A 22,551-nucleotide genomic window follows, 5' to 3' on the forward strand; every position below is an offset into this window, starting at 1 on the left:
ATTATGCAACTTATATCATGTTATTTGTCGTGTAAATACAAGAAGAATGGTATAACTTTCATATATGTATGACTATCTACTAAAGAGATATAAGACTTCAGGTCAGACTACAGGTAACAATACTGCCCTCTATTGACAAGAGTTAAATTTCCTTATGTGAAGAGTTAATGAATGTTTAATAACCATGTATTTGTACTTTAAGTGTTTAACTTGTGATCTATTAACCTCATAGACAATCATATTTTAGTAGTTAAATTAGACGAGTAGTTTGGCTCAAAGATTGAAGTTTCTAAAATAATAGGAATGTAAAGATAATATTTGAAGGATCTGAGTTTAAAGTTTTCTTTTATTGTTAAACAATAGTCACATTGAATGCTTTTATATTATGAAGTAAGAGTTATGTCAACTTATATTTAAATATGTTTCTGAAAGTAATCTAATCACATAAGTGTTGCAGAACTTTATTTCCTTTCACTTTATTAAACTTTATTTCAGTAGATGGTTTAATATGTGTAGATAGTTTGAGAAAGTTGAACTAATGAGGGTTGTATGCTTAGACATCATGAAGTGTTAATATGAAGGTTAATGTTTGTTATTAGAAGAACTGACTTATCATGAATTGCGTAAACTGCTCAGCTGTTTCTTTAATGGTTTTATAAATATGATACAAGCTGACAGGACCGTTATTAATCAGAAATATCATGAATGCTTGGACATTATGACAGGAATGTGTTTACAGCTTAATGTGAAATAATAGGCAACAGTGACTTGAAGGGTGAGTTTTTGCATGTAAAAACTCAGAATTAGATTTTCCCAAATTCCTTTACTTCAGGAGACGCAGGCTGCAGACCACCAGCCACACCTAAAGCCCCTAGTACAAAGAAATTAAATATTCATCAATAATTCGGCGCGAACCCCTTTAGAACATCCCTAAAACTCCTCCCATCTTATTCTAACTTATAAAAACAGCCTCAAAGAGATTCCTCTTTGAGGCTGTTTTTAAAGAAGAAGAAGAAGAAGAAGAAGAAGAAGAAGAAGAAGAACGCTTGAAACTGAACCTGCTCTCTGAGAGCAATATTGAAAACCAGAAGTGAAGCCGGCCTAAAGACTCTTTCAGAGCAGCCTGAAACAGCCTGATTCTTTACCGGCATTCAACGCCTCTGCATCCACTGAGATGCGTCACAGCCCACAGCTGATCCGGACTCTTCCACTGCAACACCACTGGTGATGCTGCACCAACAACGCTGGACCTGCCAAGATGACGCCTCTACCTCGACGACACACCTCAACAGTAAGGCATAACATGGCTTTGTGATCAAGGGTTGATGTCGAATAACGTTAAAATGAAAGAATTTATTTAGAGAAGTTGAATTAGCTTTTCCCCTCAGCATTCCCCGGTACCACACGTTAAGCCTCGAGTCACGCACTTCGAGCCACTCTTGCTGAATAACTTTCTTTATTAATTTTTATCATTCTTAGGCCTTATTTATTTTACTTTCTTTTTATTTATTATGTTCTGTATATTATCTGTATATATTATATTATCTATGCTTTATCATGTATCCTCAAGACGTTTAGCTATTAATAAATGTCTTCATTTATCCTAAAAGTGTTTGGTTGTTTCTTTGAGCTGCAGTAAACAGAGGTCACTGTTTGGGACAAGAACTTACGACTGTAAGACTGATTCACTGATTAAACTGAACAAGAGTTAGTGCTTCCTCCTGGCACTAATAAATCCTAACCAAAAAGGAGGTGGTGCCCTAATGACAAGGTAATTCATTAATAAAGTATTAACGCTCCTACAACACCATGAGAACATGAAAGTTTAACAAAAGAATAACTTTATGTCAACTTACTAGCTTTTTCCAGAGGTTTCACTCACATTACATAACCTTCACACTATTACATCCATGATCAAGAATGAACTTTTATGTTCAGCATAAAAGTTCTTTACCTGAGAGTGTCCACCTATCTGTCCATACCTGAGAGTAACCAACTGTCTGTCCATACCTGAGAGTAACCAACTGTCTGTCCATACCTGAGAGTCTCCAGTCTCCAGTGTGGATCCTTCAGTCCAGCAGACAGAAGTTTTTCTCCTGACTTTCCTGGATGATTGTAGCTCAGGTCAAGCTCTCTCAGATGGGAGGGGTTGGAGTTCAGAGCTGAGGCCAGAGAAGCACAGCCTTCCTCTGTGACCAGACATCCTGACAGACTTGAAATATAAAAAGATTGATAACACAATGTTTTTTAATCATAAGTACCAGAGCCCTACAGATGTTGTGCAGAATAATTGACATTGATCTGAATATAAAGCAGCATGCAAATAATCAACTGTAAAAATCTCTCTCAGAGTCAGCTTTATTCTCATTGTTCAAGATAACAAAATTATAGATGCTGTATCCTGACCTGAGAGTTTCCAGTGTGCAGTGTGGACTCTCCAGTCCAGCAGACAACAGCTTGACTCCTGAATTTTGCAAGTTGTTGTTACTCAACTCCAGCTCTCTCAGACTAGAGGACTGGGAGCTGAGAACTGAGGACAGAGCTGCACAGCTTCTCTCTGAGAGGTTACAGCCACTCAGCCTGAAGAAGAATGAGTGATTAACATAATAAAGAAATGTTATTTCCCTTCCATAAAATATTAAAGGTTTGTTGATATTTTTGGCTGAACCTGCCATGGACCAACCCTATAACCCAGAATGTCTATCACTGACTTACTGACTGAGTGATGAAGTAGCAGTCACATGTCACTCTCGGCGCAGCCCCAAAATAAGTTTTAAAAACACACATTTACCAAGCACCTCACATGGAGGCTCTGACACCAACAGGAGCACAAACCCATGGATACAAACAAATGCAGTAGATCCATTTTACCAGCCTGCACTGCAGCTAGCAGCTAATTAGCATGCCTAGAATTGCTCTGTCGTGCTGTGTGTGTGTGTGTAGCCTATAGACTGTATAAAAATAAGTTGTTGCAGTGGTGTTTATAGTTTGACAGCACTGTGCTGGGTAGGTGACGGGTGTGTTTACAGTGTTTTTGTGCTCTGAAAGACGTCACAGCGGAAGTCACAAGATGATAGACTGTTAGCTCAGCATGCTAATCCTACATTAACATATGAATAAGACCATATGTTTACAGACATCCGAAGATTGAAACAGATGAAAGAGAAAATAAAAATAATTAGAATAGTTACAATTGATGTTGAAATAAGTTATCTTTCAAATGAAACATCCCAAGATATGAGTGGAAAGTAATGTTCTTACAACTGCATTTATACCTTTTTTTTACTCAAATGTAGCTTAACCATGTCATGTGATATGCTACTTCAGTACCGTTTAACAACAAATATTACTGGGACCACCACAGAAAATTGCAGATGGACATTTAATATCCAGGAATTCACATTATAGACACTACCACTGACTATGACTGTAAAAGAATTGGCCACAGTTTCACACATTGACCATACACAGTGCATCCATATACCAGTACTAGTCTTGTTTATAATCAAATAGCGTATAAGTACTTTTCTAGTCATCCATCCACTTACAGAGCTTTATTTGAAGCTTTGACCACTGGCAGCAGCCTCAGAAGAGCCTCCTCTGAAGCAGAGTATTTCTTCAGGTCAAACACATCCAGATCTTTTTCTGATGATAGTAAGATGAAGACCAGAGCTGACCACTGAGCAGGAGACAGTTTATCTGTGGAGAGACGTCCTGAACTCAGGTACTGTTGGATCTCCTCCACTAGAGAACGATCATTCAGCTCATTCAGACAGTGGAACAGATTGATGCTTCTCTCTGAAGACAGATTCTCACTGATCTTCTTCTTGATGTACTCGACTGTTTCCTGATTGGTCTGTGAGCTACTTCCTGTCTGTGTCAGCAGACCTTGTAGGAGAGTCTGATTGGTCTGCAGTGAAAGACCCAGGAGGAAGCGGAGGAACAAGTCCAAGTGTCCATTTGGACTCTTTAAGGCCTCATTCACAGCACTCTGGTAGAGATGGTTTAGTTTAGGTTTGTCTTTAAAGACTTTAGAAAACTGGGTTGTTGTTTGTTCTTCTGCCAGCAGATTGACTCCAGAGTTGATGAATGTCAGATGGACATGAAGAGCAGCCAGAAACTCCTGAACGCTCAGATGGACGAAACAGAACACCTTGTTCTGGTACAGCCCACTCTCCTCTTTAAAGATCTCTGTGAACACTCCTGAGCACTTTGAGGCTGCTCTGATATCGATGCCACACTCTGTCAGGTCTGATTCATAGAAGATCAGGTTGCCTTTCTGCAGCTGCTCAAAAGCCAGTTTTCCCAGAGACTCAATCATCTTCCTGCTCTCTGGACTCCAGTGTGGATCTGTCTCAGCTCCTCCATCATACTTGACATTCTTCAGTTTCAACTGAACCACCAGGAAGTGGATGTACATCTCAGTCAGGGTCGTGGGCAGCTTTCCTCCCTCTCTGCTTTTCAACAGATCCTCCAGAACTGTAGCAGTGATCCAGCAGAAGACTGGGATGTGGCACATGATGTGGAGGCTTCGTGATGCCTTGATGTGGGAGATGATGGTGCTGGCCTGCTTCTCATCTCTGAATCTCTTCCTGAAGTACTCCTCCTTCTGTGGGTCAGTGAACCCTCTGACCTCTGTCACCATGCCGACACACTCAGGAGGGATCTGATTGGCTGCTGCAGGTCGTGTGGTTATCCAGAGGTGAGCAGAGGGAAGCAGTTTCCCCCTGATGAGGTTTGTCAGCAGCACATCCACTGAGGTGGACTCTGTAACATCAGTCAGGATCTCATTGTTGTGGAAGTCCAGAGGAAGTCGACACTCATCCAGACCATCAAAGATGAACACAACCTGGAACTCTTCAAACCTGCAGATTCCTGCTTCTTTGGTTTCAGTAAAGAAGTGATGAACAAGTTCCACCAAGCTGTACTTTTTCTCTTTCAGCATATTCAGCTCTCTGAAAGTGAATGGAAATGTGAACTGTATGTCCTGGTTGGCTTTGTCTTCAGCCCAGTCCAGAGTGAACTTCTGTGTTAAGATTGTTTTCCCAATGCCAGCCACTCCCTTTGTCATCACTGTTCTGATTGGTTCATCTCTTCCAGGTGAGGCTTTAAAGATGTCTTCTTGTCTGATTGTTGTTTCTGGTCTGTCTGGTTTCCTGGATGCTGTTTCAATCTGTCTGACCTCATGTTCATCATTGACCTCTGCAGTCCCTCCCTCTGTGATGTAGAGCTCTGTGTAGATCTGATTCAGGAGGGTTGGGTTTCCTGCTTTAGCAATCCCCTCAAACACACACTGGAACTTCTCCTTCAGGTTAGACTTGAGTTTATATCGACACTCTGCAGCACGAGTTCCTGAATGAACAAACAAATGAAATTAATCAGTTGATTCTACAGTAAATTGGTAGAATGTAAACATCAAACTGCTAATGTTTATATTTTCCTCCATTATGAAATCTATTCAGCTCATCAGTTGAGGACAAACAGTTTCTGACTGTTTTCAGTTCAGAAGAATTCATAGATCTGATGCAGATGTGTGCATCATATTAACAGCAGAGATTGAAATATAAACCTATCCCATGTTGCCTCCATTTCCTCTCCATCATGTTAAATCTGTTAAAATCCTCTTACTGCTCTGCAGACAATCAGCCAGCTCCTCCTGCTTCATTCTCCTCAGGAAGTGCAGTGTGATCTTCAGAAATGCCTCTCTGCTGCTCCTCCTCTGCTCTTCATCCTCACCGTCCAACACCTCCTCATCCTCACTCTGACTCTCTAAGCATTCTGGGTAATCTGGACTCAGAACCTTCTGGATCTTCTTCAGCTCGTTCTTCACAAAACTGATGATGTTCTCCTCCAGCAGCTGGAACAGAATAAAATGTAAATTTAACTGGTAGAAGTCAAAATCAGATCATCTGTGACAGACTGAAAAGCTGCTGGTCTACAGAGTGCAGCATGGAGACTGTTAGGACCAGAATGGTAGTTTAGTATTTAGTCTGTGGCTGTTGTAGTTAGCAGTAGTAGCTGTGTTTTACATTTACACACCATAAATATAGAGTCCAGGTGTGTTTGATGCTGCTGGACAGACTGACCACTGAGAACCTCTGAGCTCTGCTGATGAACTCTGTGAAGAAAAGATGAAGTCTTAGAATAAATAATGACATCAGTGTTAAAGGTGTTGTGTTCTATCACAGTGGATCCAGTTAAAACACTCAGCTGTTCTGTCTTACCTCTGATCATTTGTCTTTGTAAAGACTTTGTACCTCTGTTTTAAAAAGTGTTATACAGATAAAGTTTGTGTTTTTTAGGAAAGCGTCTGTAGGAGGAGTGTGTGTGTTTGTAGTTATGAGGACCTTGTGTGTAAAAACAGTATTAGTCACTGAGGTCAAGAATTAATTTTTACATCAATGATATGTCTTCTTATGAGAGTTGGATAATAACAGACACAAACATTTTACAGTCTGACCTCTGATCAGCAGACTGATGTCCATGTTTGAAGTCAATAGGTCGCTCCATAGACCAGTCACTCTTCATGGACACACAGCTGGGTTCAGGAGAATCTGGTCTCTGCTGATGGATCCTGATGGAAACAGAGAAATGATAAAAAGAAGTGTAACTTACAGTGTTGATCCTGAAGATTGTGTGTTTTGTGTTTTTGTGTTTTGACACATCAGGTGTGTTTACATAAAGCTGCAGTAAGAAACTGATCCACACAGCTACAACAAACTGGTATTGTTAGCGTGGCGAACTAGCTTAGAGACCACAGAGCCATCTCGATCTTGTCACACCCTGCCTGGACTTTGTGTGTTTTTTGGTCTTTTTATGTTCTTGTGTTCTTTGGGGTCTCCTGGTTTGCACTTCTGTTTAGTCCTTCTGTTCATATGGGTCTTGTTATATTTGGGTGGTGGGTTTGGACTGCCTTTTGTTGTTTAGCCTGGTGTGTTGTGTACTTAAGTTTAGGTTCATGGTGGTTCTTGGACAGGTTGGTGTGGGTTGTATTTAGAATATTGTGTTTTCTGGGTTTTAGTTTTGTTATTGTGTTTCCCTTGTGTGTTCATGTACTCCTCCTCACCTGCCCTGCTTCACCCTCGTTAGCCCTGCTCTGCTTCCTGTGTTTCCTCAGCCAATCACTCCCAGCCTGCCCTTGTGTCTCGTCACCTGTTCCCCATCCCTTGATTAGTTTAGTCTGTATTTAAGGTCTGGTTTTGAGTTGAGTCTTCCTGGGATCATTCGTTTAGTTTCGTCTGCTAGTTTTGTTCAGCTCTGTTTGCCTGTTCTTGACCATCCACAATTAAAGGAGATTTTCATCAAATCTGCATTCCGACCTCTGCGTTTGGGTCCACTCCTGCTTCCCCAACCTGACAGATCTGATCTTCCCTGGACACAGTCTGCTCACACATGATCTCCTGCTATGAAGCCTTTGACAGCAGGACACCAGGCCTCAGTGATGTTGGTGGAGACCAAGAAAAACAACATGACAGAGGCCTGTACTACAAAGAAAGTTCAACATACCCAGGATATCTTTTCATTACCTAGCTTCACTGAACCTAACATTAGCTGTCCAGATAACCAGTACTACGAAGCTGGTTATCAACTGCTCAGTCAACCCGGGGTTTTCCTGCTACGAGGGCGATCATGTGACAGAGGTGGAGTTTTTAATCATGAGTGACATCATCAGAACCATGAATGAAGTACTTCATGATATGAGATGAAACGATGAAACCAAAAACCTACAGAAAACTTCTGTTTTACCAACAGCCAAAGGTCATATTCAACAAAGTGAAATGTAAACGATCTTGTAATCATACAACAGAATAAGAAGATGTAGAAACACTAGCAATAATTTCTACATATTAAAAGTGGGCTATGGCTTAAAATACATGTAGGAATTATTATATATGACTTAAGTATAGAGAGAGTATTTTTTGCTATTTAGTTGGATGATGAGGAAACCATCTGAATATGTCACATAAAAAAACTTAAAAAGTAACATCAGACTGTTTCTGCTACTGAAGCAAAGAGTGTAAAAGTAGTTAATAACTGATGAGTCTATCTGACTGAAATGTTGCTTTATAATCATGGAGCCAATTAACAGTGTTGATTATTTCTTTTAATAAAAGACAAGCTTTGGTTTTTATTTCCAACTATCATCACACAGGTGTCTCATGTTATTCTGAGCTGCAGTGATAGAATCAGAGTGTAAAATCATCCACACTGTCAACTGTCACTCCAGGGATAAAGTCAACTTTGTACAATTAACACGCAGCTAAAATCATCATCAGGTGTTTAGTGTTTTGAACGATCTCTCCGTTTGTTAGAAGCTCTGTTTTAAAACCAGAGTGGAAACAGAAAGTCTGAAACTATAAAATGTTTCTACTGACCTATAATAATGTATATATTGTTCTTTTTTACTTGTCACTTTATTGTAACTCAGGACTTTTGTCCATGTCGGGATCCTGTAGGAATGATGACTCCATTGATCTGATTGGTCAGTGGTCGGAGTGTTGACAGGTTGTGATCCGATCATATAAAGTTAACTGCTCAGCATCAGTTACCATGGTGATGAACCCCGGTAAGAAGTGAACCGGCGACGTAGGACTGAAAACCCAGACTTAAACCTGAAGTTACCTCGATAACCCCAAATCCTGCTTCATAGTACAGGCCTCTGGTCACAATGTCAGTCACCAACAACAACCTGTAGTTAGTTTGAGTGACAGCTGCCATCTAGTGGTCGTAGTAACTGTGAGGTGGAGCAGTGGTGCAGTTCAGCTGATGTTTATATATGTGGACAGATTTCCTCATTCAGAGGAGGAGGCTGGATGGAGGCTTTAACCCAACAATGGACTTTGACACAGGAGACCATAACTACGATGGTTATGATGGTTGCCATGACGACAAAGGTGGTCTAACTTTAAGGAAGTAGTAACTTTAACCCACCACATGTTTCTCTATTCTTAAAAAAGTGCTTATTTTAACCCAAACCATCATCTTTCCTTAAACCTAACCAGACCTGAACCATGAAATATCATTATAGTTTAACAGTGATGTGTGACGGTTTTATAAAACACAGACAGATGATGTCGTCCTGCTGATTACTGCTGATAGAGACGCCAGATTAGAAAACACTGCTATGTGTCGTTCTGGAGTCACATGATCAAACCACTGGTTGTTTAATTTGGAGGAGTTGTAAAAACAGTATTAGTCACTGAGGTCAAGAATTAATTTTTACATCCATGATATGTCTTCTTATGAGAGTTGGATAATAACAGACACAAACATTTTACAGTCTGACCTCTGATCAGCAGACTGATGTCCATGTTTGAAGGCAATAGGTCGAACGATAGACCGGTCACTCTTCATGGACACACAGCTGGGTTCAGGAGAATCTGGTCTCTGCTGATGGATCCTGATGGAAACAGAGAGATGATTAAAAAAAAAAACAAGTGTAACTTACAGTGTTGATCCTGAAGATTGTGTGTTTTGTGTTTTTGTGTTTTGACACATCAGATGTGTTTACATAAACCTGCAGTAAGAAACTGATCCACACAGCTACACCAAACTGGTATTGTTAGCGTGGCGAACTAGTTTAGAGACCACAGAGCCATCTCGATCTTGTCACACCCTGCCTGGACTTTGTGTGTTTTTTGGTCTTTTTATGTTCTTGTGTTCTTTGGGGTCTCCTGGTTTGCACTTCTGTTTAGTCCTTCTGTTCATATGGGTCTTGTTATATTTGGGTGGTGGGTTTGGACTGCCTTTTGTTGTTTAGCCTGGTGTGTTGTGTACTTTAGTTTAGGTTCATGGTGGTTCTTGGACAGGTTGGTGTGGGTTGTATTTAGAATATTGTGTTTTCTGGGTTTTAGTTTTGTTATTGTGTTTCCCTTGTGTGTTCATGTACTCCTCCTCACCTGCCCTGCTTCACCCTCGTTAGCCCTGCTCTGCTTCCTGTGTTTCCTCAGCCAATCACTCCCAGCCTGCCCTTGTGTCTCGTCACCTGTTCCCCATCCCTTGATTAGTTTAGTCTGTATTTAAGGTCTGGTTTTGAGTTGAGTCTTCCTGGGATCATTCGTTTAGTTTCGTCTGCTAGTTTTGTTCAGCTCTGTTTGCCTGTTCTTGACCATCCACAATTAAAGGAGATTTTCATCAAATCTGCATTCCGGCCTCTGCGTTTGGGTCCACTCCTGCTTCCCCAACCTGACAGATCTGATCTTCCCTGGACACAGTCTGCTCACACATGATCTCCTGCTATGAAGCCTTTGACAGCAGGACACCAGGCCTCAGTGATGTTGGTGGAGACCAAGAAAAACAACATGACAGAGGCCTGTACTACAAAGCAAGTTCAACGTACCCAGGATATCTTTTCATTACCTAGCTTCACTGAACCTAACATTAGCTGTCCAGATAACCAGTACTACGAAGCTGGTTATCAACTGCTCAGTCAACCCGGGGTTTTCCTGCTACGAGGGCGATCATGTGACAGAGGTGGAGTTTTTAATTATGAGTGACATCATCAGAACCATGAATGAAGTACTTCATGATATGAGATGAAACCAAGAACCTACAGAAAACTTCTGTTTTACCAACAGCCAAAGGTCATATTCAACAAAGTGAAATGTAAACGATCTTGTAATCATACAACAGAATAAGAAGATGTAGAAACACTAGCAATAATTTCTACATATTAAAAGTGGGCTATGGCTTAAAATACATGTAGGAATTATTATATATGACTTAAGTATAGAGAGAGTATTTTTTGCTATTTAGTTGGATGATGAGGAAACCATCTGAATATGTCACATAAAAAAACTTAAAAAGTAACGTCAGACTGTTTCTGCTACTGAAGCAAAGAGTGTAAAAGTAGTTAATAACTGATGAGTCTATCTGACTGAAATGTTGCTTTATAATCCTGGAGCCAATTAACAGTGTTGATTATTTCTTTTAATAAAAGACAAGCTTTGGTTTTTATTTCCAACTATCATCACACAGGTGTCTCATGTTATTCTGAGCTGCAGTGATAGAATCAGAGTGTAAAATCATCCACACTGTCAACTGTCACTCCAGGGATAAAGTCAACTTTGTACAATTAACACGCAGCTAAAATCATCATCAGGTGTTTAGTGTTTTGAACGATCTCTCCGTTTGTTAGAAGCTCTGTTTTAAAACCAGAGTGGAAACAGAAAGTCTGAAACTATAAAATGTTTCTACTGACCTATAATAATGTATATATTGTTCTTTTTTACTTGTCACTTTATTGTAACTCAGGACTTTTGTCCATGTCGGGATCCTGTAGGAATGATGACTCCATTGATCTGATTGGTCAGTGGTCGGAGTGTTGACAGGTTGTGATCCGATCATATAAAGTTAACTGCTCAGCATCAGTTACCATGGTGATGAACCCCGGTAAGAAGTGAACCGGCGACGTAGGACTGAAAACCCAGACTTAAACCTGAAGTTACCTCGATAACCCCAAATCCTGCTTCATAGTACAGGCCTCTGGTCACAATGTCAGTCACCAACAACAACCTGTAGTTAGTTTGAGTGACAGCTGCCATCTAGTGGTCGTAGTAACTGTGAGGTGGAGCAGTGGTGCAGTTCAGCTGATGTTTATATATGTGGACAGATTTCCTCATTCAGAGGAGGAGGCTGGATGGAGGCTTTAACCCAACAATGGACTTTGACACAGGAGACCATAACTACGATGGTTATGATGGTTGCCATGACGACAAAGGTGGTCTAACTTTAAGGAAGTAGTAACTTTAACCCACCACATGTTTCTCTATTCTTAAAAAAGTGCTTATTTTAACCCAAACCATCATCTTTCCTTAAACCTAACCAGACCTGAACCATGAAATATCATTATAGTTTAACAGTGATGTGTGACGGTTTTATAAAACACAGACAGATGATGTCGTCCTGCTGATTACTGCTGATAGAGACGCCAGATTAGAAAACACTGCTATGTGTCGTTCTGGAGTCACATGATCAAACCACTGGTTGTTTAATTTGGAGGAGTTGTAAAAACAGTATTAGTCACTGAGGTCAAGAATTAATTTTTACATCCATGATATGTCTTCTTATGAGAGTTGGATAATAACAGACACAAACATTTTACAGTCTGACCTCTGATCAGCAGACTGATGTCCATGTTTGAAGGCAATAGGTCGAACGATAGACCGGTCACTCTTCATGGACACACAGCTGGGTTCAGGAGAATCTGGTCTCTGCTGATGGATCCTGATGGAAACAGAGAGATGATTAAAAAAAAAAACAAGTGTAACTTACAGTGTTGATCCTGAAGATTGTGTGTTTTGTGTTTTTGTGTTTTGACACATCAGATGTGTTTACATAAACCTGCAGTAAGAAACTGATCCACACAGCTACACCAAACTGGTATTGTTAGCGTGGCGAACTAGTTTAGAGACCACAGAGCCATCTCGATCTTGTCACACCCTGCCTGGACTTTGTGTGTTTTTTGGTCTTTTTATGTTCTTGTGTTCTTTGGGGTCTCCTGGTTTGCACTTCTGTTTAGTCCTTCTGTTCATATGGGTCTTGTTATATTTGGGTGGTGGGTTTGGACTGCCTTTTGTTGTTTAGCCTGGTGTGTTGTGTACTTTAGTTTAGGTTCATGGTGGTTCTTGGACAGGTTGGTGTGGGTTGTATTTAGAATATTGTGTTTTCTGGGTTTTAGTTTTGTTATTGTGTTTCCCTTGTGTGTTCATGTACTCCTCCTCACCTGCCCTGCTTCACCCTCGTTAGCCCTGCTCTGCTTCCTGTGTTTCCTCAGCCAATCACTCCCAGCCTGCCCTTGTGTCTCGTCACCTGTTCCCCATCCCTTGATTAGTTTAGTCTGTATTTAAGGTCTGGTTTTGAGTTGAGTCTTCCTGGGATCATTCGTTTAGTTTCGTCTGCTAGTTTTGTTCAGCTCTGTTTGCCTGTTCTTGACCATCCACAATTAAAGGAGATTTTCATCAAATCTGCATTCCGGCCTCTGCGTTTGGGTCCACTCCTGCTTCCCCAACCTGACAGATCTGATCTTCCCTGGACACAGTCTCCTCACACATGATCTCCTGCTATGAAGCCTTTGACAGCAGGACACCAGGCCTCAGTGATGTTGGTGGAGACCAAGAAAAACAACATGACAGAGGCCTGTACTACAAAGCAAGTTCAACGTACCCAGGATATCTTTTCATTACCTAGCTTCACTGAACCTAACATTAGCTGTCCAGATAACCAGAACTACGAAGCTGGTTATCAACTGCTCAGTCAACCCGGGGTTTTCCTGCTACGAGGGCGATCATGTGACAGAGGTGGAGTTTTTAATTATGAGTGACATCATCAGAACCATGAATGAAGTACTTCATGATATGAGATGAAACCAAGAACCTACAGAAAACTTCTGTTTTACCAACAGCCAAAGGTCATATTCAACGAAGTGAAATGTAAACGATCTTGTAATCATACAACAGAATAAGAAGATGTAGAAACACTAGCAATAATTTCTACATATTAAAAGTGGGCTATGGCTTAAAATACATGTAGGAATTATTATATATGACTTAAGTATAGAGAGAGTATTTTTTGCTATTTAGTTGGATGATGAGGAAACCATCTGAATATGTCACATAAAAAAACTTAAAAAGTAACATCAGACTGTTTCTGCTACTGAAGCAAAGAGTGTAAAAGTAGTTAATAACTGATGAGTCTATCTGACTGAAATGTTGCTTTATAATCATGGAGCCAATTAACAGTGTTGATTATTTCTTTTAATAAAAGACAAGCTTTGGTTTTTATTTCCAACTATCATCACACAGGTGTCTCATGTTATTCTGAGCTGCAGTGATAGAATCAGAGTGTAAAATCATCCACACTGTCAACTGTCACTCCAGGGATAAAGTCAACTTTGTACAATTAACACGCAGCTAAAATCATCATCAGGTGTTTAGTGTTTTGAACGATCTCTCCGTTTGTTAGAAGCTCTGTTTTAAAACCAGAGTGGAAACAGAAAGTCTGAAACTATAAAATGTTTCTACTGACCTATAATAATGTATATATTGTTCTTTTTTACTTGTCACTTTATTGTAACTCAGGACTTTTGTCCATGTCGGGATCCTGTAGGAATGATGACTCCATTGATCTGATTGGTCAGTGGTCGGAGTGTTGACAGGTTGTGATCCGATCATATAAAGTTAACTGCTCAGCATCAGTTACCATGGTGATGAACCCCGGTAAGAAGTGAACCGGCGACGTAGGACTGAAAACCCAGACTTAAACCTGAAGTTACCTCGATAACCCCAAATCCTGCTTCATAGTACAGGCCTCTGGTCACAATGTCAGTCACCAACAACAACCTGTAGTTAGTTTGAGTGACAGCTGCCATCTAGTGGTCGTAGTAACTGTGAGGTGGAGCAGTGGTGCAGTTCAGCTGATGTTTATATATGTGGACAGATTTCCTCATTCAGAGGAGGAGGCTGGATGGAGGCTTTAACCCAACAATGGACTTTGACACAGGAGACCATAACTACGATGGTTATGATGGTTGCCATGACGACAAAGGTGGTCTAACTTTAAGGAAGTAGTAACTTTAACCCACCACATGTTTCTCTATTCTTAAAAAAGTGCTTATTTTAACCCAAACCATCATCTTTCCTTAAACCTAACCAGACCTGAACCATGAAACATCATTATAGTTTAACAGTGATGTGTGACGGTTTTATAAAACACAGACAGATGATGTCGTCCTGCTGATTACTGCTGATAGAGACGCCAGATTAGAAAACACTGCTATGTGTCGTTCTGGAGTCACATGATCAAACCACTGGTTGTTTAATTTGGAGGAGTTGTAAAAACAGTATTAGTCACTGAGGTCAAGAATTAATTTTTACATCCATGATATGTCTTCTTATGAGAGTTGGATAATAACAGACACAAACATTTTACAGTCTGACCTCTGATCAGCAGACTGATGTCCATGTTTGAAGGCAATAGGTCGAACGATAGACCGGTCACTCTTCATGGACACACAGCTGGGTTCAGGAGAATCTGGTCTCTGCTGATGGATCCTGATGGAAACAGAGAGATGATTAAAAAAAAAAAACAAGTGTAACTTACAGTGTTGATCCTGAAGATTGTGTGTTTTGTGTTTTTGTGTTTTGACACATCAGATGTGTTTACATAAACCTGCAGTAAGAAACTGATCCACACAGCTACACCAAACTGGTATTGTTAGCGTGGCGAACTAGTTTAGAGACCACAGAGCCATCTCGATCTTGTCACACCCTGCCTGGACTTTGTGTGTTTTTTGGTCTTTTTATGTTCTTGTGTTCTTTGGGGTCTCCTGGTTTGCACTTCTGTTTAGTCCTTCTGTTCATATGGGTCTTGTTATATTTGGGTGGTGGGTTTGGACTGCCTTTTGTTGTTTAGCCTGGTGTGTTGTGTACTTTAGTTTAGGTTCATGGTGGTTCTTGGACAGGTTGGTGTGGGTTGTATTTAGAATATTGTGTTTTCTGGGTTTTAGTTTTGTTATTGTGTTTCCCTTGTGTTCATGTACTCCTCCTCACCTGCCCTGCTTCACCCTCGTTAGCCCTGCTCTGCTTCCTGTGTTTCCTCAGCCAATCACTCCCAGCCTGCCCTTGTGTCTCGTCACCTGTTCCCCATCCCTTGATTAGTTTAGTCTGTATTTAAGGTCTGGTTTTGAGTTGAGTCTTCCTGGGATCATTCGTTTAGTTTCGTCTGCTAGTTTTGTTCAGCTCTGTTTGCCTGTTCTTGACCATCCACAATTAAAGGAGATTTTCATCAAATCTGCATTCCGGCCTCTGCGTTTGGGTCCACTCCTGCTTCCCCAACCTGACAGATCTGATCTTCCCTGGACACAGTCTGCTCACACATGATCTCCTGCTATGAAGCCTTTGACAGCAGGACACCAGGCCTCAGTGATGTTGGTGGAGACCAAGAAAAACAACATGACAGAGGCCTGTACTACAAAGCAAGTTCAACGTACCCAGGATATCTTTTCATTACCTAGCTTCACTGAACCTAACATTAGCTGTCCAGATAACCAGAACTACGAAGCTGGTTATCAACTGCTCAGTCAACCCGGGGTTTTCCTGCTACGAGGGCGATCATGTGACAGAGGTGGAGTTTTTAAATACGAGTGACATCATCAGAACCATGAATGAAGTACTTCATGATATGAGATGAAACCAAGAACCTACAGAAAACTTCTGTTTTACCAACAGCCAAAGGTCATATTCAACGAAGTGAAATGTAAACGATCTTGTAATCATACAACAGAATAAGAAGATGTAGAAACACTAGCAATAATTTCTACATATTAAAAGTGGGCTATGGCTTAAAATACATGTAGGAATTATTATATATGACTTAAGTATAGAGAGAGTATTTTTTGCTATTTAGTTGGATGATGAGGAAACCATCTGAATATGTCACATAAAAAAACTTAAAAAGTAACATCAGACTGTTTCTGCTACTGAAGCAAAGAGTGTAAAAGTAGTTAATAACTGATGAGTCTATCTGACTGAAATGTTGCTTTATAATCATGGAGCCAATTAACAGTGTTGATTATTTCTTTTAATAAAAGACAAGCTTTGGTTTTTATTTCCAACTATCATCACACAGGTGTCTCATGTTATTCTGAGCTGCAGTGATAGAATCAGAGTGTAAAATCATCCACACTGTCAACTGTCACTCCAGGGATAAAGTCAACTTTGTACAATTAACACGCAGCTAAAATCATCATCAGGTGTTTAGTGTTTTGAACGATCTCTCCGTTTGTTAGAAGCTCTGTTTTAAAACCAGAGTGGAAACAGAAAGTCTGAAACTATAAAATGTTTCTACTGACCTATAATAATGTATATATTGTTCTTTTTTACTTGTCACTTTATTGTAACTCAGGACTTTTGTCCATGTCGGGATCCTGTAGGAATGATGACTCCATTGATCTGATTGGTCAGTGGTCGGAGTGTTGACAGGTTGTGATCCGATCATATAAAGTTAACTGCTCAGCATCAGTTACCATGGTGATGAACCCCGGTAAGAAGTGAACCGGCGACGTAGGACTGAAAACCCAGACTTAAACCTGAAGTTACCTCGATAACCCCAAATCCTGCTTCATAGTACAGGCCTCTGGTCACAATGTCAGTCACCAACAACAACCTGTAGTTAGTTTGAGTGACAGCTGCCATCTAGTGGTCGTAGTAACTGTGAGGTGGAGCAGTGGTGCAGTTCAGCTGATGTTTATATATGTGGACAGATTTCCTCATTCAGAGGAGGAGGCTGGATGGAGGCTTTAACCCAACAATGGACTTTGACACAGGAGACCATAACTACGATGGTTATGATGGTTGCCATGACGACAAAGGTGGTCTAACTTTAAGGAAGTAGTAACTTTAACCCACCACATGTTTCTCTATTCTTAAAAAAGTGCTTATTTTAACCCAAACCATCATCTTTCCTTAAACCTAACCAGACCTGAACCATGAAATATCATTATAGTTTAACAGTGATGTGTGACGGTTTTATAAAACACAGACAGATGATGTCGTCCTGCTGATTACTGCTGATAGAGACGCCAGATTAGAAAACACTGCTATGTGTCGTTCTGGAGTCACATGATCAAACCACTGGTTGTTTAATTTGGAGGAGTTGTAAAAACAGTATTAGTCACTGAGGTCAAGAATTAATTTTTACATCCATGATATGTCTTCTTATGAGAGTTGGATAATAACAGACACAAACATTTTACAGTCTGACCTCTGATCAGCAGACTGATGTCCATGTTTGAAGGCAATAGGTCGAACGATAGACCGGTCACTCTTCATGGACACACAGCTGGGTTCAGGAGAATCTGGTCTCTGCTGATGGATCCTGATGGAAACAGAGAGATGATTAAAAAAAAAAACAAGTGTAACTTACAGTGTTGATCCTGAAGATTGTGTGTTTTGTGTTTTTGTGTTTTGACACATCAGATGTGTTTACATAAACCTGCAGTAAGAAACTGATCCACACAGCTACACCAAACTGGTATTGTTAGCGTGGCGAACTAGTTTAGAGACCACAGAGCCATCTCGATCTTGTCACACCCTGCCTGGACTTTGTGTGTTTTTTGGTCTTTTTATGTTCTTGTGTTCTTTGGGGTCTCCTGGTTTGCACTTCTGTTTAGTCCTTCTGTTCATATGGGTCTTGTTATATTTGGGTGGTGGGTTTGGACTGCCTTTTGTTGTTTAGCCTGGTGTGTTGTGTACTTTAGTTTAGGTTCATGGTGGTTCTTGGACAGGTTGGTGTGGGTTGTATTTAGAATATTGTGTTTTCTGGGTTTTAGTTTTGTTATTGTGTTTCCCTTGTGTTCATGTACTCCTCCTCACCTGCCCTGCTTCACCCTCGTTAGCCCTGCTCTGCTTCCTGTGTTTCCTCAGCCAATCACTCCCAGCCTGCCCTTGTGTCTCGTCACCTGTTCCCCATCCCTTGATTAGTTTAGTCTGTATTTAAGGTCTGGTTTTGAGTTGAGTCTTCCTGGGATCATTCGTTTAGTTTCGTCTGCTAGTTTTGTTCAGCTCTGTTTGCCTGTTCTTGACCATCCACAATTAAAGGAGATTTTCATCAAATCTGCATTCCGGCCTCTGCGTTTGGGTCCACTCCTGCTTCCCCAACCTGACAGATCTGATCTTCCCTGGACACAGTCTGCTCACACATGATCTCCTGCTATGAAGCCTTTGACAGCAGGACACCAGGCCTCAGTGATGTTGGTGGAGACCAAGAAAAACAACATGACAGAGGCCTGTACTACAAAGCAAGTTCAACGTACCCAGGATATCTTTTCATTACCTAGCTTCACTGAACCTAACATTAGCTGTCCAGATAACCAGAACTACGAAGCTGGTTATCAACTGCTCAGTCAACCCGGGGTTTTCCTGCTACGAGGGCGATCATGTGACAGAGGTGGAGTTTTTAAATACGAGTGACATCATCAGAACCATGAATGAAGTACTTCATGATATGAGATGAAACCAAGAACCTACAGAAAACTTCTGTTTTACCAACAGCCAAAGGTCATATTCAACGAAGTGAAATGTAAACGATCTTGTAATCATACAACAGAATAAGAAGATGTAGAAACACTAGCAATAATTTCTACATATTAAAAGTGGGCTATGGCTTAAAATACATGTAGGAATTATTATATATGACTTAAGTATAGAGAGAGTATTTTTTGCTATTTAGTTGGATGATGAGGAAACCATCTGAATATGTCACATAAAAAAACTTAAAAAGTAACATCAGACTGTTTCTGCTACTGAAGCAAAGAGTGTAAAAGTAGTTAATAACTGATGAGTCTATCTGACTGAAATGTTGCTTTATAATCATGGAGCCAATTAACAGTGTTGATTATTTCTTTTAATAAAAGACAAGCTTTGGTTTTTATTTCCAACTATCATCACACAGGTGTCTCATGTTATTCTGAGCTGCAGTGATAGAATCAGAGTGTAAAATCATCCACACTGTCAACTGTCACTCCAGGGATAAAGTCAACTTTGTACAATTAACACGCAGCTAAAATCATCATCAGGTGTTTAGTGTTTTGAACGATCTCTCCGTTTGTTAGAAGCTCTGTTTTAAAACCAGAGTGGAAACAGAAAGTCTGAAACTATAAAATGTTTCTACTGACCTATAATAATGTATATATTGTTCTTTTTTACTTGTCACTTTATTGTAACTCAGGACTTTTGTCCATGTCGGGATCCTGTAGGAATGATGACTCCATTGATCTGATTGGTCAGTGGTCGGAGTGTTGACAGGTTGTGATCCGATCATATAAAGTTAACTGCTCAGCATCAGTTACCATGGTGATGAACCCCGGTAAGAAGTGAACCGGCGACGTAGGACTGAAAACCCAGACTTAAACCTGAAGTTACCTCGATAACCCCAAATCCTGCTTCATAGTACAGGCCTCTGGTCACAATGTCAGTCACCAACAACAACCTGTAGTTAGTTTGAGTGACAGCTGCCATCTAGTGGTCGTAGTAACTGTGAGGTGGAGCAGTGGTGCAGTTCAGCTGATGTTTATATATGTGGACAGATTTCCTCATTCAGAGGAAGAGGCTGGATGGAGGCTTTAACCCAACAATGGACTTTGACACAGGAGACCATAACTACGATGGTTATGATGGTTGCCATGACGACAAAGGTGGTCTAACTTTAAGGAAGTAGTAACTTTAACCCACCACATGTTTCTCTATTCTTAAAAAAGTGCTTATTTTAACCCAAACCATCATCTTTCCTTAAACCTAACCAGACCTGAACCATGAAATATCATTATAGTTTAACAGTGATGTGTGACGGTTTTATAAAACACAGACAGATGATGTCGTCCTGCTGATTACTGCTGATAGAGACGCCAGATTAGAAAACACTGCTATGTGTCGTTCTGGAGTCACATGATCAAACCACTGGTTGTTTAATTTGGAGGAGTTGTAAAAACAGTATTAGTCACTGAGGTCAAGAATTAATTTTTACATCCATGATATGTCTTCTTATGAGAGTTGGATAATAACAGACACAAACATTTTACAGTCTGACCTCTGATCAGCAGACTGATGTCCATGTTTGAAGGCAATAGGTCGAACGATAGACCGGTCACTCTTCATGGACACACAGCTGGGTTCAGGAGAATCTGGTCTCTGCTGATGGATCCTGATGGAAACAGAGAGATGATTAAAAAAAAAACAAGTGTAACTTACAGTGTTGATCCTGAAGATTGTGTGTTTTGTGTTTTTGTGTTTTGACACATCAGATGTGTTTACATAAACCTGCAGTAAGAAACTGATCCACACAGCTACACCAAACTGGTATTGTTAGCGTGGCGAACTAGTTTAGAGACCACAGAGCCATCTCGATCTTGTCACACCCTGCCTGGACTTTGTGTGTTTTTTGGTCTTTTTATGTTCTTGTGTTCTTTGGGGTCTCCTGGTTTGCACTTCTGTTTAGTCCTTCTGTTCATATGGGTCTTGTTATATTTGGGTGGTGGGTTTGGACTGCCTTTTGTTGTTTAGCCTGGTGTGTTGTGTACTTTAGTTTAGGTTCATGGTGGTTCTTGGACAGGTTGGTGTGGGTTGTATTTAGAATATTGTGTTTTCTGGGTTTTAGTTTTGTTATTGTGTTTCCCTTGTGTTCATGTACTCCTCCTCACCTGCCCTGCTTCACCCTCGTTAGCCCTGCTCTGCTTCCTGTGTTTCCTCAGCCAATCACTCCCAGCCTGCCCTTGTGTCTCGTCACCTGTTCCCCATCCCTTGATTAGTTTAGTCTGTATTTAAGGTCTGGTTTTGAGTTGAGTCTTCCTGGGATCATTCGTTTAGTTTCGTCTGCTAGTTTTGTTCAGCTCTGTTTGCCTGTTCTTGACCATCCACAATTAAAGGAGATTTTCATCAAATCTGCATTCCGGCCTCTGCGTTTGGGTCCACTCCTGCTTCCCCAACCTGACAGATCTGATCTTCCCTGGACACAGTCTGCTCACACATGATCTCCTGCTATGAAGCCTTTGACAGCAGGACACCAGGCCTCAGTGATGTTGGTGGAGACCAAGAAAAACAACATGACAGAGGCCTGTACTACAAAGCAAGTTCAACGTACCCAGGATATCTTTTCATTACCTAGCTTCACTGAACCTAACATTAGCTGTCCAGATAACCAGAACTACGAAGCTGGTTATCAACTGCTCAGTCAACCCGGGGTTTTCCTGCTACGAGGGCGATCATGTGACAGAGGTGGAGTTTTTAAATACGAGTGACATCATCAGAACCATGAATGAAGTACTTCATGATATGAGATGAAACCAAGAACCTACAGAAAACTTCTGTTTTACCAACAGCCAAAGGTCATATTCAACGAAGTGAAATGTAAACGATCTTGTAATCATACAACAGAATAAGAAGATGTAGAAACACTAGCAATAATTTCTACATATTAAAAGTGGGCTATGGCTTAAAATACATGTAGGAATTATTATATATGACTTAAGTATAGAGAGAGTATTTTTTGCTATTTAGTTGGATGATGAGGAAACCATCTGAATATGTCACATAAAAAAACTTAAAAAGTAACATCAGACTGTTTCTGCTACTGAAGCAAAGAGTGTAAAAGTAGTTAATAACTGATGAGTCTATCTGACTGAAATGTTGCTTTATAATCATGGAGCCAATTAACAGTGTTGATTATTTCTTTTAATAAAAGACAAGCTTTGGTTTTTATTTCCAACTATCATCACACAGGTGTCTCATGTTATTCTGAGCTGCAGTGATAGAATCAGAGTGTAAAATCATCCACACTGTCAACTGTCACTCCAGGGATAAAGTCAACTTTGTACAATTAACACGCAGCTAAAATCATCATCAGGTGTTTAGTGTTTTGAACGATCTCTCCGTTTGTTAGAAGCTCTGTTTTAAAACCAGAGTGGAAACAGAAAGTCTGAAACTATAAAATGTTTCTACTGACCTATAATAATGTATATATTGTTCTTTTTTACTTGTCACTTTATTGTAACTCAGGACT

At 40.4% G+C, this 22,551-nt stretch overlaps 2 protein-coding genes across 2 annotated transcripts in view; both read right to left on the reverse strand.

Annotated features, from left to right (window-relative positions):
- Positions 1-6,262, reverse strand: part of LOC122999437 (NLR family CARD domain-containing protein 3-like) — a 41,704-nt gene extending 35,442 nt beyond the window's left edge. The window contains exons 1-4 of the mRNA XM_044376368.1: positions 6,040-6,262; positions 5,629-5,857; positions 3,549-5,352; positions 2,407-2,580 (exon numbers count right to left, since the gene is read on the reverse strand). Of these exons, the coding sequence (XP_044232303.1) occupies positions 2,407-2,580; positions 3,549-5,352; positions 5,629-5,857; positions 6,040-6,234 (2,402 nt within the window). The 5' untranslated portion in view covers positions 6,235-6,262. The remainder of the gene's footprint in view (positions 1-2,406; positions 2,581-3,548; positions 5,353-5,628; positions 5,858-6,039) is intronic.
- Positions 1-22,551, reverse strand: part of LOC122965689 (NACHT, LRR and PYD domains-containing protein 3-like) — a 162,662-nt gene that overhangs the window by 136,333 nt on the left and 3,778 nt on the right. Inside the window, 5 exon segments of the mRNA XM_044329866.1 lie at positions 9,287-9,400; positions 12,112-12,225; positions 14,937-15,050; positions 17,761-17,874; positions 20,584-20,697. Coding sequence (XP_044185801.1) covers positions 9,287-9,400; positions 12,112-12,225; positions 14,937-15,050; positions 17,761-17,874; positions 20,584-20,697 — 570 coding nt within the window.

The sequence above is a fragment of the Thunnus albacares genome, chromosome 16 (assembly GCF_914725855.1).
Source record: "Thunnus albacares chromosome 16, fThuAlb1.1, whole genome shotgun sequence".
Taxonomy (NCBI): domain Eukaryota; kingdom Metazoa; phylum Chordata; class Actinopteri; order Scombriformes; family Scombridae; genus Thunnus; species Thunnus albacares.